Consider the following 21,798-nt stretch of genomic DNA (forward strand, 5'->3'; position numbering starts at 1 on the left):
ATGTGTGTCACGTTTTGAGTTTTTCATGTTTGATTTGCCATTGGATGACGCACAGCGATCAGCAGGTTCTAGATTTTCTGGGAGAAGCCTCCACTGCCTCCGTGTCTGAATCATGGTGCCTTCTGGGGTTCCGTGTGGGTGGTCTCATGCCTGAGTTGCAGGTTGCCTAGGGGTCATGGGATATCGACTGATACTGTGCAATCAAGGCCGAACTGTGCATGGCATCCATGGCAAGGATCGGATGTTGCAGCATGTCGATTGCTTGCAGGAATCATGGCCCCCCAGGAGATGACGATATTCTATATCGTCGGTGGCATTGTCGATGAACGGTCAAGAGTAAGAGTCACGAGAATTTACTGCTGGTTGATGCCAAAGCCCGGGATTCCTCGTCGTTTGATCGCGGACGTGTTGCGCCAGTTCACCCGCTTATCGGAGATTTCGTCATCAAACCGGGCTACCTACGATGCCACGCACCTAATCTGGCCTCTACTGGCCCTTGAATCCCTGCGCTGTAGGAGCCGAGCAGGACAAGAAGAGCAAAAACTTGAGGCTTGTTGCTCTACGCAGTAAATACCTAGACAGATAAAGTATCCAGGATTGTTGGGCTTGATGTCTGGTGCAAGCAGCAATAAAAATGATGTGAAACACTGTTTGCAACCGGCTTCCCGTCTTCTGGTTACCACGACGATTTTTTCCTACCCCCTTCCCTGAGTTCCGGCTCTCAAACCCCCCCAAACCCGGTCCGGTACTTGAAATGGTCCTTGACACTCGCAAGCCGGCAACGCGAGCACATCCTTTACAACGCAGACTCCCTTGCAAATCTGCCAAAGCCCTTGGTTCTCGGATTCTTCAAATCCGGTGATAATTGCCATCGAAATACCCCTTGTAGAGACCCCGAAAAAAATCCCCCGTCGTCATATCTCAACCCGCGGGCGGCCAGTGCAAATCTAGCGATTACTGTACCCAGTCCAGCCGGGAGCCTCTATCCACCCCCGGCCAGCCGCTAGGTACTGATCCCAGCCTTCCAGGGCTCTCGCTGCGACAGGTACCGACCAAGTACCTAGAGTCCCCTAGGTCCCGTCCCGTCTTCTCCAGAGGCAAAAAAACAACAAGCCCAACCTCGCCCACTCGCTCGCCTGCATTCTTCCACTTTGCCCCCCTTGCAAGGTAAACCCCCATCTTGGGCTTGTCTCTTCCATTTGGATTCTCCGCCCTTCTTCTGCCAGTGTCTCCCTTCCGTCCGGCCCACGGGTGATTAGGCGGCTTAGTAACTGTCCATCCTGTCACAAGCTTCCCCGGGGATCATCTCTTAGTGCCCTCCCACTGGAACTCCAAAACTCAACCGTGGGCGCAGCAACACAACACACCTCTCAAACTCGTCCAAAACCTGCGCCGGTTCAGCAACGACTCAGCGCACACCTCTTCCATCCAGTCAACGAGCCCGTCGTCTCCCTAGTGCCCTCCCTCGTCATAAGTACCAGGTCAGTTCTTTTTCCGTTTTTCTGCCCAGCCACGTCAAGCCTCTTGCAGGCATTCTCCGCTGTCGCCCCAACGTCACTGGCTCCCTCTGATTCGGGCGGTGGCCAAAAGGTACTTGGAGGGTACCTCGAGCCCTGCATCGCCCACTCACGGCCTTCCCTCGCCCTCTCTCCCTCCCGATTCCCTCCCCCCTCGCCCTCACCGCAGAAGGCGCACAATCCCCCCAAAAATCCTGACCCAGCCGAATGCCCGCGCTAAACCGCTTTTGGCCCCAACTCGAACCAATTTTTTTTCTTCCCACTCTTCTTTTGCCTCTCGACCTGGTTCCTTTTCTTCTCTTCTCTTCCTCTCCTCCAACAACAACCCCTTCTTCACCTCTCTCTCAATCCTCCTCCATCTCCCCTCCATCCTCGTCTTTCCCCAAGACATTTCGTCTTTCCTTGGTCCTTCCTTTGAAGATTCTGCGTGTTCTTCGAGGGATCTGTGCAAACACTGACGCTTGTTTGTACCCAAAGTAATTCATTCGGGAAATTATTGGAAGCATCGGCCTTCCGTTTCTTTCTCTTTCGTCTTTTTCCTGTCCTTTTCGCACGACGGGAATCCCATCACTGCTCACTCTCGTTCACATTTGAGAGTCTTCTTCGCCTTCATCGAGTTCATCGTCTTTCGTGTCTTTACGACCCGGCATTCCTTCCATCACCGACTCGACCCGAAACGCGATTCTTTCCAACATGGCTGATCAACTCAACATGGGCGGCCTCAGCCTGGGCGAGGGCGGCCAGCAGCCTTCCCAGAACCGATCCTACATTCCTCCTCACATGCGCCGCCAGGGCGGTCCTCCTGCCGCTGCCCCCGCTATGAACGGCGCTCCTGCTCCTGCTCCTGCTCCTGGCCCTGGCCCTACCCCCGGTGCCGGTCCCGGTCCCAACGGTCTCGGCAACAGCGCCTGGGCTAAGTAAGTGTTTCGCGATAGCTTCACTCAGCAACAGTCACTAACCTTCTCTGCAGCCAGAACTACGGCGCCCGCCAGTCCAACTGGGGCAACGACGTTCCCACCTACCAGAACAACAACCGCCGCGGCGGCTGGGGTGGTCGAGGCGGCGGTTATGGCGGCGGCGGCAACTTCGACGGCCACTCTGGTGGCGGTGGTGGTAGTGGTTACACTGCTCGCGGCTCTGGTGATGGCCAGTGGCGCGACGGAAAGCACATCCCCGGTCCGGCTAACCCCCGTGTCGAGCGTGAGCTTTTCGGTACCCCCGACGACCCTTCCAAGCAGCACACCGGTATCAACTTCGAGAAGTACGACGACATTCCTGTCGAGGCTTCCGGCCACGATGTTCCCGAGCCCGTCCACCAGTTCACCACCCCTCCTCTGGATGAGCACCTCTGCCGCAACATCGAGCTCGCCCACTACAAGGTCCCCACCCCCGTCCAGAAGTACTCCATCCCCATTGTCATGGGCGGCCGTGATCTCATGGCTTGCGCTCAGACTGGTTCCGGAAAGACTGGTGGTTTCCTCTTCCCCATCCTTTCTCAGGCCTTCATCAACGGTCCTTCTCCTGTCCCCGCCAATGCCGCGGGACAGTTTGGTCGTCAGCGCAAGGCCTACCCCACCTCTCTGATCCTCGCCCCCACCCGTGAGCTTGTTTCTCAGATCTACGATGAGTCCCGAAAGTTCGCCTACCGATCCTGGGTCCGACCTTGTGTCGTCTACGGTGGTGCCGATATTGGCTCCCAGCTCCGACAGATCGAGCGCGGCTGTGATCTGCTTGTGGCTACTCCCGGTCGATTGGTCGATCTCATAGAGCGAGGTCGCATCTCCCTCTGCAACATCAAGTACCTGGTTCTGGATGAGGCTGATCGCATGCTTGACATGGGTTTCGAGCCCCAGATTCGCCGCATCGTCGAAGGCGAGGATATGCCCAACGTCCAGGAACGCCAGACCCTGATGTTCTCGGCCACCTTCCCCCGCGACATCCAGATGCTCGCCCGCGACTTCCTCAAGGACTACGTCTTCCTCTCCGTTGGTCGTGTCGGTTCCACCTCTGAGAACATCACCCAGAAGGTCGAGTACGTCGAGGACGTTGACAAGCGCTCCGTTCTTCTTGACATCCTCCACACCCACGCCGGTGGCCTCACCCTGATCTTCGTCGAGACCAAGCGCATGGCCGACTCGCTCTCCGACTTCCTCATCAACCAGAACTTCCCCGCCACTTCGATTCACGGTGACCGAACTCAGCGTGAGCGTGAACGTGCCCTCGAGTTCTTCCGCAACGGTCGATGCCCCATTCTTGTTGCTACCGCCGTTGCCGCCAGAGGATTGGATATTCCCAATGTCACTCACGTCATCAACTACGATCTTCCCACCGACATTGACGACTACGTCCACCGTATTGGTCGTACCGGTCGTGCCGGCAACACTGGTATCGCCACTGCCTTCTTCAACCGTGGCAACCGTGGTGTCGTCCGTGAGCTCATGGAGCTTCTCAAGGAGGCCAACCAGGAGATCCCTGCCTTCCTTGAGACTATTGCCCGCGAGTCATCCTACGGTGGTGGTGGTCGTGGCGGTCGCTCTCGTGGTGGAGGCCGTGGTGGTGCTGCCAACCGTGACTACCGCAAGTTCGGTGGTGGTGGTGGTGGCGGTGGCGGCTTCGGCGGCAGCGGCGGTGGTTTCAACGGCCCTCCTCAGGGTGGTGCTGGAGGCTACGGCGGCGGTGCCGGAGGCTACGGAGGTGGTGGCTACAGCGGCGGCGGCGGCAGCGGCGGCTACGGTGGTGGTGGCAGCTATGGCAACCCCGGCGGCCCTGGTGCTCAGTCCTCTTGGTGGTAAACAACACAATCCACCCAGGACACTTGCACCTCACAAGGTGCATCCCGGTGCTGGCAGACAGGCATTTCTGCAGCACCTGATGTTTTTGATTTCCGGTTTTCTTTTTTTCCTTTACGTTACTCTGGTCGCACGACTTTGCATTTGGACGACACGGCGGCACCATGACCTGCGAAGACAGATGACTGTCCCTTCCCAACTGGCGAAGGCAGTATTCGGTCCCAGGGCTTTCACGAAGCATGTGATAGATTGCGTTTCTTTTGATTTCGGCACACTCCTCGCTTGATACCCTTAGACCGAGATGTGGGGAGCTGGAAGACGTTGACAGCAAGCAGTGGTGCGGACACGGATCTAGGTTCTTACACAGAACACTGGATCTGGACACAGCATCACAACGATTATGTTTTCGCCGTCTACCTGGGTTTTCCTTTCCCCTTTACCCCGAGGGCATTTTGCGCGCTTTCACGATAGAGGGTCATGTTATCGCCGTGCAGACACATAGACAAAAGTGGATTTCTCGGTTCTCTGGTGACGAATCGCTCGCTGGTCCTCATGGGGATGGGGACCAGAGGGAGAGCGATGAGCGCATGGCAGGGAACGAAGGATGACGGTCAACGACAGGACGGTTATCTCTGTTTTTTTCAACACGTCGGAGAGCACGAGCGTTGCCGCGCGACGCCCACAGGTTATGGATTTTGGTTTGGGCGACACGGCATGGAACGGAAAACAAAAGCTCTTGCTCTTTGCAAGTCAGGGACATGGACATGATGAAGGCTTTGACCTGGCCGGGATGGAATGGCCGGGCCATGAGGCTTCTGAAGACGGGACCACGAATGCTACGAAAGGGAGTAGCCGTGGACTCAGTTCCCGTGGTAGAACAGACAACCAGACTGGACTGAGGAGTCCAAGTAAAAAAACGCATTGCATTTACTCTTGTGTCTTTTGATTTGATGTGACGTGATGTGCGAGTTGAATGTCTCAGATGATCCAATCGGAGCAGACGTGTTAGCCAAGGCTGCTGAAGACTCGGAAAGAAGGGCGGTACGCGGGTCAAGCAAGGCCAGTACAAAACATCAGCTTAACCTCCCATAAGGATAACTATGAAAGTATAATAAGAATGGTAAAATATCAACCTAGCTCGTTGTCTTTTCTTGGAAAGTCTATTCCATTATTATAGTATTCTTAACGATTATTTTATGATGATATAAGAGGACCTTTCTTGACTGGTGGGCGGAAACGGAGCTGGAGTTGGAGGCGTGCCGGACCGTCCCAAGACCTGATCAGCTGGTGGCAGCAGCTGGCCCCTCCATTCCGGGGCTTACACGTCAGGGAGTGAGGCTGGCTGAAGGCTGACAGACATGAGATGGAGATTTTTCACGGCCAAGGTTTTTGAAAGTGAGAAATTATGATCTGAGTGTTACGTAGAAGTCACGGTAGATATGGTAGATATTTACTTTGACTTCAGCCTGTTATAGAAAATACATCCATGATGCTATGACGTTGAGCAAGTTCAAGAGGCAGCCAGCCAAGAACGTGGAAGGAGCCAGCAGCTCAGCCCCCCGTTGGAGCTTCCCCACTGCCACTGCCACTGCCGTGTGTGTCCTCCTACAGATGCCGCCTCGGTGATTTCCCCGCCCAAAACTTGAGACTTGCCAACTCCAACATTTGATGAGACCTTGGTCAAGTTCTTCCTTGCGCATGTTCGCCTCCCTTGAGAGTAGAGCGCGCATACCATATTCAACGCCGTTGTAGGCCTTTACTCTGCTTCCATCTTTACCCCAACCGCCAAAGCCCACGGCAATCTCGGACCCGACTAGACCGAGCAACTAGCCGACGATGGGCGTCTTTGACAGCCTCGACTCGGGCCTCACCGAGCTGCTCGGGCAGTGGAACATCTACTCGACCGGCCTGGTGACGCTCCTTCTCGCTCTTGTCTCGTACCGCGTCATCGCGACCCGCGAACCCGATGTTCATCCCATGCTCCTGGCCCGCCAGGCGGTCCCGTCTTCAGTCCGAAATGAGGGAGAGAGTCCCGTATACCGATCGCAGGCTGCCCCCCACGGCATGCCCCTCAACGCCGGCCTGAATGTCAAGGATTCTGGAGCTTCCAAGTGGTCTCGCGGCCGCAACGGCGACCTGAGGGATGTCTGGAGGAAGGCAGCCACGGGTGGTGAAGAGGGTGCTACGGGACGTCTGTTGACTGTTTTGGGATCCCAGAATGTTGTTGACCATAAGCTTGGTACGAGATCAGCTTCTTCCGCGGGTAGGCTTGATATCGCTAACTTGACCAAGAGGACATCACCCGACAGATCAACCTCATCGGACAGCACATTGCGGAAGCAGGCGGCATTAGAGTTGCCGTTTACTTGCCAAACTCGATTGAGCTCCTGGTAACGCTCTTCGCCTGCAGCTTCTATCCGAACTTGACCACTGTCTTGATCCCATTCGATGTCTCCAACGACGAACTTGTTTCCATGCTCCGCCGTTCCGCCGTCGATACCTTGGTTACTGCTCCCGGCTCGTTCCCCTTTGATGCTGTTATCCAGGCCTATCCTTCCCTGCGACAGCTCATCTGGGTCACAGACGAGGGAAGCAACCACATGGACTGGAATGAGGTACCTGAGGGCACTGGCAGCAAGATCAATGTTGCTACCTGGCAAGATATCATCCGTGATGCTCCCGCGCATGCTGGCAGCGAGCTGCCAGAAACTGATCCTGAGAAGACTCCCATGGATGTTGTCACCTTTTGGCAGACTGAGCCTGGTCAGGTTGAGGAGATGGTGCGCTTCAGCCAGGCAAACCTGGTTTCTGGCATTGCTGCTCAGCTCGCGGCCATTCCCACCAAGGAGCGCATCAACCCTTCTGACCTCTTCCTTCCTGCCGACTCTCTCGCCAATGTGCACACTCTGGTCCTCACTTTGACGGCACTGTACTCGAATGCGTCGGTTGCCCTGAACTCGGTCGCCGGTAGGTCGCCTGATCTGGTGCTTGCAACTCAGGGGGTTGCTCCCACGATTCTTGTGGCGAGCCCCGATGCGCTGCTTGCAACTCATGAGGAGTCGACGTCCAGGCTGTCTTCACCCATGGCCAAGGCCTCGCACATCCTCGCTACACGATCTTTGGTTCTGGAGGGAATCCACTCTCCATCAAACTTGCTGTCCGGCTTCTCCTCTGGCGCATCTCCGGCTCTTGGAACGACTCCTGGCAAGCTCCGTCTCGTGTACGCTGCTGAGCGTGCGGGTTCTGACACCCCCCTCTTGTCGGCCACCGTTCTGTCGGATCTGCGAGTTTTTACAGGGGCCAGGGTTGTGTACGCCTTGACGGCTGCCAAGGTGGCTGGTGCCATCAGCCAGACAGCATTCTTCGACTATCGACTCTGCAATGACGTCAAGAGCCACTTCGGATCGCCGCTCACCAGTGTGGAGGTGTTTTTGAAGGATAGCGGTGCTCACAAGACGACCGACGAGAAGATCGAGGGCGACGTAAGTTTCTACTCATCGTCATTTGACTCGAGACATGTCGCTAACTGGATGCAGATTGTGGTGAGGGGACCTTGCGTCGCTGGAGGAGAGGTCAATATTGGAATTCCTGGAAAGATTCGAGACGACAACACGCTTGCTTATGCCTGATGGTCATATAAGTGTCCAGAAAGCAATGATGATTATGATGAATGCCGGTTGATACATGGGGTGAATGCTTAGGTATACTGGTTATTTCGGCAGATAGTCTTGAAAGTGATCATTTCTTGGTGGGGGTTCATGTAAGTTCCTTTGCTACTAGGCGGGGATGGTGTCAAGCCTCTGCTTGGCAAACACTGGTCTCGGCGATGTTGGGGGTTCCAGCCCTACAACCAGCGAAAGTAGACGAGGGTTTCTATAAATACAGATCTTTTTATTGATATGTTTGCATCTTAATGCCGTGTCACGCGACCACTGTTGTTGGGTTGAATGTGGGAGGATACCTACCCTAAACATGTCATTTCACGAAATTGCGCTGGCCCGTTCACGAGAAATGGAAAGTGTGTTTAAATGATGACGTCGAAAGAATGGAGCGGGCTCGAGATGACGGTTGACTATTGTAGATCATAATGTGATGGACAATCACGAGATGGCAGGATCAGCAACTATCATTGACGGTGTTTTTGGTCTACAAGTGTCGTTGTCGATAACATCACTTTTCCTTGGGGTTTCAAGCCCAAGGAACAAAGGGGAAAAAGGCACGTAATGGGAGGGCGGGCAGGCCAGCGAGTGGATGTCTCGGCTGCACAGTCCACGTGGAATCGGCCGAGATGGTTGCACCGAATCCAGATGGAAATTAGCGCTAAGCCCCGGGGCCATGGGATGGACCATGGGCCAGCCAAGGGCCAAAGGGCGTTTTCCTTTTTTGCCTCGAGGCTTGCTTTGGCAGATCTGATGTTCGATCCCTTCACCCGTGCGAGGTACCAAGTCACGGCAGAGTCGATGTCGTACTCGGCACCGTCAGGTCCGCCAAGACGGGCAAGGGATCCGACAGACTGGGAAAAAGAAAAGAGGCACAGTCGTACTCTCGGGGCTGTATCCGTAAAATGTGAAATGACAAGAAAGATTGCAATGTCATGGGAGGAGACACAAGACCAAGACAGACGCCCCTGTCCCTGCGAGTACCCCTTGGCCCCTGCAGCTTTTCCACTTCCAGCGGAGCGGATGCGGGCTTGTTATTCCCGGTTTGGTAGCGAGCGTGACAAGGGACCGAGGGGTAATGTCGCGGCCGACCACGTAGACATTGGAGGAAGAATGAAAGGATGAAGCTGGTTCTTGAGAGATGAGAAGGAGAGGAGATTGATCATTGTGAGGGACACATTAGGTTCCCATCAAGAGATTCCAGGTGTTGAGCTTGTAGCTAGCTAGTGCTTGTAGAGGCGACCTGAACTTACAAATGACTAGCCGACAACAGGCAGCCTAGACTTGGCTAGCGCTGAAATAGATCAGACGGACCTCTTCTGCGGTTGTACCCAGCAATAAGGGTCCATAGGCAAAGGTACCTCACATTGGCAGATCAGCTTTTTGGCTCGGTGCGCTATAGAACCCAGCAAATATTCCTACGTCCCCGGGCAGAGAGAGAGAGGAGATGATCCCGCAATAGGGGACCTTCCGCCACCCAAGATGCTACTCCAACTGGGCTAACGTTGTCTGTATTGGTCTAGTATGGTACTGTATCCCCATTTACCTTTTTTTCACTTCCCTTCTCCCCCATGCTCTGGTCATCCATGTTTTGAACGGGTCCTCCGGCCAAGCCTTAGAATACCACACCACCAGAGGCAGTCCACCACCACCTTCTCCTCTTCCCTTCCCATAACACCACCTCTCGACTTCAGTTTCAACAACTCCAACAACTGAGTCGAGTCGTCGTCGAGTGCCATGAGATCGCCTTGAAAGGGGGAACATCAATAACAACATCGGACGGGAAGCTTTCTTATCTTGTCGCCTTCTTCCCCCCGCTCCCCCTTTCGGCGACGCCGTCTAGCTCTCTGTCTCAGTCTTTTTTTCCGCCCCGCGTGTGTCTGTCGCTCACATCCAGATCCAATCCCAATCACCTCACGTTTGGCCGACAAGCTCTCCCTCGTCGCATCTGGATGTCGCAACTCCTCGTCGCTTTCGCGCCCGCTCACGCAAAGCACCCTCCTCCGTCCACTCGCCCCTCGATGAGCCATCATGACCGTTCGGCGGCAACGGCCACCGCCAAACCCGCCGGGGCGACCAGCTCCAACACTTCGGCGGCTGCTCGTGTGCCCGCCGGCATGAAGAAGATCTCGAGGCTGTTCGCCTTTACGCGCCTTGGCCGCGGCCGCCCCGACAGCGCAAACGGCCACCACCCCGAATGGGATTCGGCTTCTACCCGTGAGAGCTCACCAGATGTTCACCAGCTCACGTCGCGACGGCGCCGCGCGGACGCAGAGGCGAGGAAGCCTGCCAGGAACGGTCTGAGCCTCCTCGTTGCTGACGACGACCACCCGCCCTGCTCCATCTGCGCGACCATCGATTTCCCCTGCCTGCTAAATTGGCGGCCCGGCCAGCCGCGACCCTGGATTCCGCTGGCTCACACCCTCGCAGAGTTGTCCGCCTGCCCTTACTGCATCTTCTTTCAGGCCCTGGTGGGTGCTGAGCCGGATTTGACACGCAAGTTCACACCCTACCTGCGCATTCGGCAGGCATTTGAGCGTCTCGGTGTTGGAGAGAAGCATGAGCTTGGAGGTGCCGTGTTGTTCGAGGTGACCACCAAGAGCAAGACCCTACCATGGGGCTATATCGTTCGCGTCGTCGAAGGGAACGACGATGTCGCCGGGTACAGAGAGGCCACTCCGGCGATTCGAGGCCGTATCATTCCGCCTAAGCTTGACCCCGCGCTGCCCCGGACCTGGATCGACTTTTGCTTGACGAATCACCCCCACACGACATGCAGTTCCCGAGGGCCACCGATCCGAGGCCTCAAGCTGATCGACTGTCGCGAGGAGGAGGTGGTATTTGTGGACGACCTCAATGTCCCGACAATCGAGTATGTCACGCTGAGCTATGTACGGGGCAGCCCTTCCGAGATTGAGTCAGATCAGCTCAGCGGCTTGCCTGAGGTGCTGCCTCCATTGGTAGCCGACGCTATGTCAGTGACGAGGTCTCTTGGGTACAGGTATCTCTGGATCGATCGGTACTGCTTCCCTCAGTATAACGCTGCGGAGCGACGGCGGCAGTTGGACAAGATGGGCGAGATCTACTCCCGTTCTACTCTCACCCTCATTGTTGCGGCGGGCGAGGGCATCAATGATGGTATTCCTGGTATTAGCGTCCCGCGCGAGGAGCAATTGTCACTCCAGACCGAGGCTGGGTACTTTACAACCTCGCTCATCAGACCCGATGCTGAAGTAGCAAACTCCAAATGGGCTTCCCGTGGCTGGACATATCAGGAAGGCCTGCTATCTCGCCGCCGCCTCGTCTTTACTCCTTCACAGATCTACTACCAGTGCCAATCCCTCCACTGTCACGAAACCATCTCTTATCCTCTCAAGACGAAGCCCGCTCTCAACCTGGGCCGTGTATTCCCCCTCGACGGCGCAGGCACTCGCACACGCGATTACAAGAACCAGGTCAACGGGTACCTCAACCGAGAATTCACATATCCGGATGACCGCCTCGATGCCTTCAGGGGCATCCTGGATCAATACGCCCACATGGATCCCCCCATGGATAATATCCTTGGCCTCCCCCTCTACCATGCCAAGGACTTCAAAAACATGTCCTCCTCACCCACTCGAACAGATCGTCTTGCAATTGGCCTTGGCTGGCGACTGGATCCCGCAGGCGACACCGAGGTATCAACACACCCCATGTGTCTCCAAGGCCCATTCCCCTCTTGGACTTGGCTTGGTTGGAAGATCCGTCCCGAGTATACCGGTTACGGCCCCTATTTCAACCTCTATCAGGTTGGCGACGACACACCTCTCATCGACAACATCTCTGCTGTACCCAGGATGACCATCTCGGTTGGTTTCAAGGACGACAGGGTCCTCTCTTGGGAGCAACACGCCGACGCCATCACCGCACGTGCAACACCAATCTCATTCCTCCGCCTCAAGACCTACTGCTTCACTATCCGCTTCACCGTCCGACCCCCTACCGCTGACTCGGCCTCCTCCTCCTCATCCACCTCGAACGTCACCATCACCTCTCCAGACCTCCGCGATACCCTCCGACCTTCCCTTGCTGCTATGCTCCTACGTGCCGGCTCGGATGCTGAGACCCCACCTGGTGAGCACGAGCTCATCGGCGCCTTCATCTCCGGCCGGGACTGGGTGATTGACGAGACGTACGAGTCGGCAAACCTTCTCATCTGCGGCCGCCGCAACTGGGAATCCGATGGTGAGCTTGTCCGTCTGGGTACCATGGAGCTCGGCGTCGGCGGCCTGATGGGCGTTGACGAGGACACGGCTGTCGTCAAGGGAGCCTTGAACGAGGAGAGGAGACTGGATGTTGAGCTGAGGGAACTCGACATCTACTAAGCTCTCTATAACGACCCCCTATGATTATCATACCCATATCTACATCTACATTACAACTGCAACTCCAACTGCACTACAACTACAACATTTCCTTGCTACATGTCATACCCCCTGTATGCACAAGACACAACTCGACTACATGTTACCAAGACATATACGCTCATATGTACAACCTATCTACACCAACCATATATATATATTTAATACCTCTGTTTGTTTTTAGACTGGGAACAGGATGGCAAAGACGAACGCATAGACGCATGCATGTATGAATGGCTGGACGGCCGGGGCGGGGTGTTTATCAGGTTTTCTGCTTCTTCTAGATACCATCTCACATGTCATAGGTACTGTACATGGGATAGCATCGTGTGGAATCAATACTATTAATGTCCTGGGTATCTTTTATCTGGCCATGGCGTGTCTCTGATGTGACTGTGGTAATCCTGACTATGAAATCAACTCTCACACTCCCATCTCTAGGATAGCTCGCTTTGTCAAGTCCTCCTGCACCCATCCCATGATACGACTTCCAACATCTCCAACCAGCTGCTCATAGTGTTGTCCAGGGAAGAATAATCCACAATGGGCCCCGACCTCGTCTACATCAGCCATGAAGACATCGACCCAAGTCGGATCGGTCACTTTGCTGCCATCTCTGGGCAGGTTGCAAAACTTGCGCAGCTTCTTTGGTCTCGACGAGTTGAGGTCTCTCGCCTCGGCGATAACCTCAGCCTCCGCAGCGCGCCGGTGATCTTCCCAATCCCTTGCCTGCTGCTGCTGCTCTGCAGCAGCCTCCTTCTCCATGCGGCGCTGCTCCTCCCGGGCCTCCCGCTCAGCCTCCTTGAGAGCTTCCTTTTCCTGGCGCGCGGCCTCCTTGAGGGCCTTGTCGGATTCCTTTTGCGCGCGGCGGCGGCGCTTCTCGAGGAGCTTCTCGCGCTCGCGGATGGCCTTGGCGTGGTCCTTGACGGCATGCTCGTAGGCGCGCTGGAGGCGCTTTGCTTCCTTTTCGGCTTGCTTGCGCTCGTCCTTGTCGGTGTAGATGGTCACGTCTGGGAGCTCGGGAGGGGTTGGGGGGTCGGGGAGGGGAGCGAGTTCGACTTCTTCGCTGGGGCGTGGTTGATCAGGAGGGTTGGAGTCGTCGATGGGAGTTGGATCGATTTCGTGCATAGATAATCGGTTGATGTCTGAAGCTATAGCTTCTGCGCTGTTGAAAGAATCGTTCTGGGTGTTGTTTGCTTGGGTTGGGGAATCTTTGTGGTTTGCGTCGAGGAGAGTTTGATGATTGGTTGCGTTGCCCATTGTATCACGGTGCTCTATCGTTATGCTTGGCCTGGGACTCTCCTGGCTGGCACGGAGATGATTTTCAGCCGTATTGGGCTGTAAAAAGGAAGATTCAGGACTAAGACTTGTGCCAGCTGTTGTGTTTGGCGTGCTAAAACCTGATTGTTGAGAAGATGCAAACTCTTCGGGAGTTCCAGCCTTTGGCGTTTCCGACTTGGGAGTCTTGGGGGGTCCGGTACACAATGTGTAGTAGTTGACGAAGCGCACTCTAGTCGTGGGCGCACGAGGGTCCCGGTTTTGATTCTGAAGCTGAAGCTCGTCGACGTCTTCGAGGGCACGAAGGCGGGCGTATCGAGACTCAAGACCTGAGAGGTCGGCGAGGCAGCTGCCGAACTCGAGGTACGAGACGACGTGCTTAGCAGCAGCTTGTACTAGTCCTTCAGAGCGGTACTTGGAGGCAAAGTGCAGCATGCGGCGCACAAAGGGGCGCTCTTGAAGGGCAGAGTCGTTGAAGAAGGGCTGGTTGAAGAATGAGTCGTGGGGGAGTTGCGAGACAGATGCTGAAGTTGCGGACGAGGGGCTCCCAGGGACGGAACTGTGCGAGGTTGTGAGATTTAGGGACGAGCTGTCGGGACTGGCAGTTTCTGAGATTCCATATGGAGCGTTGAGACTGGCGTTCTCTTGGCTGTGGTCCTGAGGCGTTGCTGCAGGTTTGAACAAGCTTGATATGCCAGATACGACAATGCCTGGATGAAGACCGAGAAAGGGGCAGTCCATGGAGATGTGTCCTAGAATGCGATGCTTGAAGGGATATGTGCCGTAAGGGCTTGGATTTGGCTACGGATATAGGGGTTAGTACCTTGACAAGATAGAGAGGAGTGATCATACCATGAGGATAACATCAGCAGCTAATATGCCACCCATTGAATGTCCCACCAGGACAACATCCGTAGTGGGAGACTCGTGAGGAGTCAGCCATTCGCTAAAGTTGTCTCGAGCAACGTCGACGGCACGATACGTCTTGTACCGTGGATAGATCTTGGAGTGGATGACATGTGAGTCGGCGAGCAAGTTGGTCAAGAGAGCATGGACATGAGCCGGGAATGAACGGAAGGACTGATCATTTCCCAGGAAGCCATGGAGGTAAATAACGAGCAGCTTGCGCCGACCTTGATGATCTCCAGTAGGTGTTTGTGGGGTTTTCTGCAGCGAAGTTTCTGAGGGGTACACAGGGAGGAGGGACTGCGTAGAGGAGGAGCGGGGATCAGGAGCTAGCCACGCGCCGGAGGCCTGGAGACGGGACGGATACGGCCCAGGCGGAGTCGGAGACGGTTTGTATGCCGCCGGACCCGGAGAGTACGGAGGTTGTTGGACGGAATACGGCGGAGGCGGCGGCGGGGGAGAAGAGGGGTCGGCCATGATGGATGGATGGATGGCCTCAACGGGGATATGCGGGGGTGGGAGGAATGAGGTGAGGGAGGAAAGGAAGAGGAGTTTAGGAGCAGGGCCTCGGGCGCTAACAAAGTCACTTTTTTTTTCTCAGTCTCTCACCGACCCCTTCTTTTGCAGATGGATGTGTTGGCGTAAGGTCGGGTGAGGTGACGATGGTGAGGGAGCCAAAGGACGTGGGGTAGAGATGGATGCAGTAGATGGTGATCCCTGGACCCTGGCGCTGGGCGTGATACAAGGCATACGACGACGTCACAGGCTCGACACTTGCTGGCGCGATGTTTGGCCTGGATCGTGGATGTACAAAACTGGTCGAGTACCGTAATCATGTCGAGGCTGACTTGGTGGACCTACAGCACGAGCTTGATACAGTACCTACCCATGGAGATGGATGGTGGGAGGAGGTTACGTAGGTGCTCCACCAAGACTGTCTGTGTGTGCCTGAAAGTGGCTTGACCATGGCTGTGAGTTGTTTTGCCCATCTCTACATGTTCCAACAAGAGGCGATTTTATCTGTGCCTGACGAGATGCTGGGTGTCAGGTTGGTAACCTGCAACGCAACCCCATCAACAGCGCGAGATGTCCCGGTTGGTTGGTGTCTAGAAGTGTGTTGTCAATGCTTTTGATCTGTCCTGCGTGTCGGCCGCTTGGTGGAGGAAGCAAATGGATATTCGCCTCTGCCAGGCTATCCATTCTGACATCCGTGGCCCATCACATCAGCAGCTTTTTCGGCCGACGGGTGGCCAACAGAGAGACACGCACTCTCGACAATTTTTTTTCTTCTCTAGAGGCGGGACCCGTGAGTGATTTAATACCCGTTCGTATTGCTGGCGGGCGACTGCATGTGCGGATGTCGACAAGACGCAAGCGATTAACAAAACCTCGTATTCGAGCAGTGGATGGCCTCTGACTGACTCAAAACTGTTCCCTCACCGTCTTGTTCACATGATAAAATATTGACCGACTGAGAAGAGACGTGCATCTTGCATGCAGGTACAAGGAACAGACGACAAGACTCTCTATACTCATCTCGATCGATAATCAGCAGTGACCCAAATAGATTCAACAAGCCAAACTTGGAATAGGAGAACGGAAACATCCCGGCCATGGTTCGTCAGGAGCTAAAATGAATTCCTCCGTCCGGAGTAGAGTGCAAATCCTGATGCCATGACCACGTTCTAATCTGAGCCTGGCCTGCCCACGAGATGGGATACCCAGTAGATCCTGCAAGGGACGGAATGTGGGAATGCGTGGCCGCCCATGTGTGTGCGATGCAGACACAGCGTGTACCCCCTGATTCACGGATTGTGATTCGATCCAAATCTCCAAGACCAGGTGACGACGACTTCCACTCTTGTTCTGGTATGCCCCCAAGTCAAAGTCAGGGGAACAATTCTCAAAGGCCCCGCTCGTCACAGGGGACTCATCACGGGCCAGGTCATCGCGCGGCCCCATTAGGAACAAGGGGATTATTTTTGGAATCTCTTGGCTCCGGTGTTTCGGAAGCTAATTGGCTTGCGGGAAGTACAGAGACAGAGAGACAAAGGGAGAGACAAAAGAGGCTCCGAAGTGACTGGGACTGAGTAAGAAACATTTCAGTGTCTGGCGGGTGTGCGTCCTTTGTGAGAGGGCATCTGATTCAGTCTTGCTGATCCTTGTAAACCTGGCATTCCTTACCACGGATGGACATTTCAGATTGATGAGCTGCACGATGAGGGCGATCATGCTGAGATAGATGAGAGAGCATTTACTCTGTTGATGCCAGAAACAGTCATCCCTATCCCATCCCATCTACGGAGCATCCTGCACGCCGTTGTAGACTCCTGTCATGCGTCTTCAACAACGACTTGCATACTCCAGTCAGAAGAGTCTCTCTCCTCCATCGCGAGCCCTGATTCGCCCCGGCTACGGAACACACGCGTTCAACCCCGGTCTAATTTCCCCCCGACCGACGCGTTGCTTCTGCCCACCACCGACCGGATGGGCCATTCCAGTTCAAGGGCAGGGATGGGATGCCACCCACCGTTTTCTCCTACCCGCATCCCCTGTCACCAGAAAACAAGATGCAAGAGAAGGCGCATATAGAAAAGAATAAAGACGGGGATCATGGGTGTTTTGAGGAGAGTCGAGAGAACGGCCTGAACTACCGAAGTGGGAGAGACTCCTTTTCCGCTAAGATGAGTCTGGCTCTGAGCATTGAACCCAAGTTCGCATCGTGGTTTTAAAAAGCAAGTATTAAGGCCAAGGCCAAGCCGAATGGCCTGTTTCGTAGTGTCCTCGAGACCCTAATGGCAGTTGTGGCTAACGGGTGCGGGACGAGGCTATCGAAAGCCTCTTTTGTGTTGGTGTCCCGTCTCTTGTGTCTAAAGTAAAGCCCCAGCTTTGCTTCTGCCAAGCAATTGGATGTCAGCAGTCACTCTCGTCTGCAATCCTCGTCTAAGGCATCATTTGTGTGCTATAGGTAGTATTCTCCGTGTACGCGCCGCAGTTGAGAGGTCCATTATAGTCTGATGGCCATGCCAGCGACAGGAGGGGACCTGGGTCTGGGCCAAGCGACGAGGCCCGGCCGATGGGACCCAAACAACCTACTCCATACCAAGAATACCTCCGAAGCGCAGGTTGGATCTCTTGTTGCTCTCTTGTGCCCCCCGGCTTGTGTTTCTCGTCGTATTCCGTCGTTGGTACCTGGCTAGTGGTCTCCCCCATGTCGTGATGTCGTGCGGCTACCCCACGCTGATTGGCCGTCCGTAGCCCAAGAGCCACCACCTTCATCTCAAGCGAGATTATATCCCATCTCGCGGCTTCTGGTCCCATGGCCATTAGCCCATCCCACAACCGCTCATCGTCCACAGCATCCCGGCACGATCACTGGCCATTCCTATTGCTCATCAGGGAAAAAAACAAGAAGTAAGAAAGAAGCACAGGAACTGGTGCACAGGCTCAGGAACATCCATCCCCAGGCCTGACCAGGGCCCCCCAGCATGCATTGGATCCAATCCAATCCAATCCCATCCCAACCGCACCAGGCGCAACAACCTTGACGAACAGACTGGAACCCACGGACGGTCGAGGACGGACGACCAGGAGCCCGGGTGGTGGTGGTCACCATTGGCATTGGATCCAGGTCTGGAGATGACCAGCCCGAAAGGTCGTGTTGTGCTCCCCTCGTCTCTTACTCTCTGTCCCTCGCCATTTTAGTATACTCTTTCGCCCACCTTGTTCCTCTCTTTTCCCTTTCTTGTTCTGTTCGGGCTCTCCTCTTGTTTTCTGTCCGTCACCGTTCCCGACCCCATCCTCTCCTTTACCCTTTCGATTCTCTAGTCGCTCTCTTTTCTTTACTCGGCCCTCCAAATTGACGCCCTTCGCTCATTTTCGTATTTCATCCTCACAAATCGAGACGACTTTTGCCAAACGAGAAACGACGACCTTGACGACGAACCAACCAGCGCTCCTTTTGTTGTTGCTTTGTCGCCATGCCATCGTCGAGACTGGGAAACCGTTATTAAATGCAAGGAAACCAACGCCAAAAGAAGGATCCAGAAAGAGGACCGCAGCAGCGCAGGACCAACGTGTGAGAGCACGCGCGCAAGGAAAAAGGCTGGAGCAAGCAAACACCACGCAACACAAGGAACAGCCATCAACCGATAACCCTGTCCGCTCCCACCGATTCCGAGGCCCCAGCCAGCCAACCTCGCAAACCCCGACCGACGCAACGAACGAGGGCATCAGCCTCTCATTTCGTGCCTCTCTTTTCTTATCGATTGAGACGACCTGGATTTTCTCGAGGGTTCTGAACAAGGAAAAAAGAGGGACCATCACAAAGGACACACAAAGACTGGAAGCGCAAGGGGCGAAATATCTCCTAGCATCCATCCCGGATCCTGTCCTTTGACTGTCTGTCTCCCCGCCCGCCGACATCCATCCGAATCAGCCCAGTTCTTTGTGCGTAAAGATTGCTCAGTGCTTGTGTGATTTTGGGCGTCTTTCCCATTTCTTTTTGCGTCTGGGACAGGACAGGTAGTGGATGATCATGACCATGTGCTTGTCGATGCTACAACTGGCTTTTGACTTTTCCGCACTCGTCTCTTCCACCACCAATTCCAATTCCAGCACCTAAAGCCCTGAGGGCTGCAGTTTACAGTAGGACCCTCCACTCAACTCGTCGACCACCAAACCCGACCCAGCCTCAAGGGGAAATCCTTCCAAGGGACCAACCAACTAGCGAATACGATCGCCGTGCCGCGTTCCCCATCGGTCGGTCCAGTGCCAATCCCTAACCACTACTTTTTTACGGGCTACCGACCTGCCCAGTTGTTATTTTAGGTACCCGCTTCGAAACCGTCGGTGCACGTCCCTGCGTTGCGTCGTCGGACGGGTACGCAATCCAGTACCAACTAGTCTTGGGTGTCTACTGCTGAGGTATCGGCATCGCCACGCTTCCCCCAGCTCCTCCAGCGGGCCACGCCCACGGCCACGACGACCGGACCATGACTTACTCATCCAGCGGGCCTTCACTCGCTCAGGCCCTGGATATGGATGTCGATCCTTCGCCTTCGGCCTTGCCTCTGGCTTCGTCGTCTTCCTCTCCTTCGTCCTCGTCCTCGGATCTGCCCGGCCCTGCGTCTGCATCTCACCACTCTCGCTCTGCATCGCATCCTCACTACCACGCTCGTTCCAACAGCGCCAGCGACCAAGACGAGAACGACGACGAGAACGACGATAGCCACTCTCACAGCCACGTCCACCGCGCTCACATCCATCTGCACCATCTCAGGGATACCGCCGTTGATACAAACGACCACGACCAGCTCCACAGCGACGGCCACCATTCCCGTCACTCACACCATCGCCTGCACCGGCGCAAGACACCACCCAACCTCGACCTCCACGTTCCCCAGGACGGCAGCACCCCCGCCAATGACCTAAAACCTCGCGCTGAGGATAATCTCGTCACCCAAGTTGTCCAGACTGTGTCCCTCGTTCAGGTCGTCGACTCTGTCGGCTCTCCCATTGAGCTCCAAACCCATATTGGCGCCCCAGCTACCGTCGTCGTGGATTCCGCCTCGGGCGTCACCGTCGCCATTTCTAACCCGGATCCTTCGCCGTCTGTGGCGGCAGCGGCGTCGAATCCGGCTGCGACTTACAATGTTCCGCCGCCCTCTTCCGATGCCGCCCCCGCCGTCGAGACAGATACTCCCGACATGACTGAGCCCGAGCCGTCCACGCTTCTCCCGGACGCGACCGTCTCCCAGTCGGTTCCTGTTCCCGATCCCGTCTCAGATACCACGCTGGCTCCCACGTCCGATGTGCAGTACCAGTCCATTACTAGCGGTCTTCCAGAGACGTCTGCTGCTCCTACGTCTTCGGAGCCGGAGACGACGAGTCAGGAGACGGCTTCGACGGAGGCTCTCTCGTCTGCCATTGACACTACCTCTGAACTCAGTGGGTCGCAGAACGCGACTACTGCTACCGCAACCACTGGTATGTCTACTCGCCCCTCCCGTTCGCTGCTAAGGTTTCCAGCCATGTGCTTACTGACATGCCCGCTGCAGAAGATCTCACTACGACATCAGCCAATCCTACGACGCTGACTGATATCACAACTGACCTCACTTCAGAAGCCACATCTGAAGCTACTACGGATGCGTCTGCCACCGAATCATCAGATACATCCGCTTTCAAACAGTCCTTGTCCACGACCAACACTCCGCAAACCGTGACTTCTTCAACCATCACCATCGTCTCTTCCACATTCATCACATCCTCGATTGAGGCAGCGACTACCGACGCCTCGCAACTCAGCCTGTCAGACTCAATCTACTCGTCAATCGCCGACGAAAGCTGGACGTCGACCTGGTGGGGGGAGACTACAGCGAAGGTGGAGGTGGCGGCGGTTATGGCAGCGACAGCGAAGCAACGGCTCAAGCTCAACCACCCGCGGCGACAACCACAGCGGCTTCTAATGACACGGAACCTGGTACGCTTTCACCGCAGCAGAAGCAAGTGATAGGTGGTGTTGTGGGTAGTGTCGCGGGTGTGGCGTTCCTAGCGCTGCTTGTCATGTTCGCCTTCAGGTACAAGAGGAAGCACACTAGCGGTCTCCTTGGAGAGAACCAGGCCGGTACTCGAGCAATTGGCGGTCCTGGAGGTGAAAGCGGTGGAGCCATGGCGGAGCGCGCTGGAGGATTCTCCGTTGCTGCTGCTCTTGCAGGCTTGACTGGCAAGAAGCAACCGGCTCCTGAACCTGAACCGACCGGCGAGCGAGGATTCTACCGAGTATCGGGCAAGAAACTGCCCTCGGTCCTCCAAGTCGGCGGCGATGGATACTCAGACCCCCGGACGAATCGTGAGAGCGTTATGAGTGGCCACTCTGACTACTGGAGAGGCTCCATGGCGTTTGATCCCGGCGACCGAGACTCGAATCGATTAGCCCTGGGATCACCGATGCGTCCTGTCAGCGGCGTACCCGTTATTCGAACGGGTCCGGCGCGGACGCCGATCACGGAATCAAATCCATTCTCCGATCCGCCAGCACGGCCGCGGCCCGACTCGGACGCCCTGGGCGGATCGGTAGGTGGTGGATCCGTTGCGTCGCAAGACGGATCTGTCGGTTCACCACCGTCCCGATTCCGTGAGAGGATCTGACGATGAGACCCTCGTCGTTCCATTCCTGCGATTTTTGTTTCTCGATACCTGAGCGTTCTGTACATTGTTGTTGCATCATGAACAATGTTGA

At 55.5% G+C, this 21,798-nt stretch overlaps 5 protein-coding genes across 5 annotated transcripts; 4 read left to right on the forward strand and 1 right to left on the reverse strand.

The window, feature by feature from the left end:
- Nucleotides 1-2,210: 2,210 nt before the first annotated feature.
- MRS44_012522 (uncharacterized protein) lies at nt 2,211-4,309 on the forward strand (the record flags this gene model as incomplete). Its single annotated transcript, XM_046278515.2, has 2 exons — nt 2,211-2,434; nt 2,488-4,309. 2 exons carry the CDS (start codon nt 2,211-2,213, stop codon nt 4,307-4,309), a joined length of 2,046 nt encoding a protein of 681 aa, XP_046133025.1.
- A 1,833-nt stretch (nt 4,310-6,142) lies between these two features.
- MRS44_012523 (uncharacterized protein) lies at nt 6,143-7,935 on the forward strand (the record flags this gene model as incomplete). Its single annotated transcript, XM_046276123.2, has 3 exons — nt 6,143-6,545; nt 6,599-7,788; nt 7,843-7,935. The coding sequence occupies 3 exons, from the start codon at nt 6,143-6,145 to the stop codon at nt 7,933-7,935; spliced, it is 1,686 nt and encodes a 561-aa protein (XP_046133024.1).
- A 1,982-nt stretch (nt 7,936-9,917) lies between these two features.
- On the forward strand, nt 9,918-12,332 carry MRS44_012524 (uncharacterized protein; the record flags this gene model as incomplete). Its single annotated transcript, XM_046269454.2, has 1 exon — nt 9,918-12,332. One exon carries the CDS (start codon nt 9,918-9,920, stop codon nt 12,330-12,332), a length of 2,415 nt encoding a protein of 804 aa, XP_046133023.2.
- Nucleotides 12,333-12,794: 462 nt separating this feature from the next.
- Nucleotides 12,795-15,032, reverse strand: MRS44_012525 (uncharacterized protein; the record flags this gene model as incomplete). Its single annotated transcript, XM_046269453.2, has 2 exons — nt 12,795-14,450; nt 14,502-15,032. 2 exons carry the CDS (start codon nt 15,030-15,032, stop codon nt 12,795-12,797), a joined length of 2,187 nt encoding a protein of 728 aa, XP_046133022.1.
- Nucleotides 15,033-19,549: 4,517 nt separating this feature from the next.
- On the forward strand, nt 19,550-21,707 carry MRS44_012526 (uncharacterized protein; the record flags this gene model as incomplete). The annotated part of the gene is made up of 3 exons (XM_065618826.1): nt 19,550-20,543; nt 20,615-20,885; nt 20,936-21,707. The coding sequence occupies 3 exons, from the start codon at nt 19,550-19,552 to the stop codon at nt 21,705-21,707; spliced, it is 2,037 nt and encodes a 678-aa protein (XP_065474898.1).
- Between the last annotated feature and the right edge of the window lie 91 nt (nt 21,708-21,798).

Source organism: Fusarium solani (genome assembly GCF_023522795.1).
Source record: "Fusarium solani strain SB1 chromosome Unknown bctg00000008, whole genome shotgun sequence".
NCBI lineage: Eukaryota > Fungi > Ascomycota > Sordariomycetes > Hypocreales > Nectriaceae > Fusarium > Fusarium solani.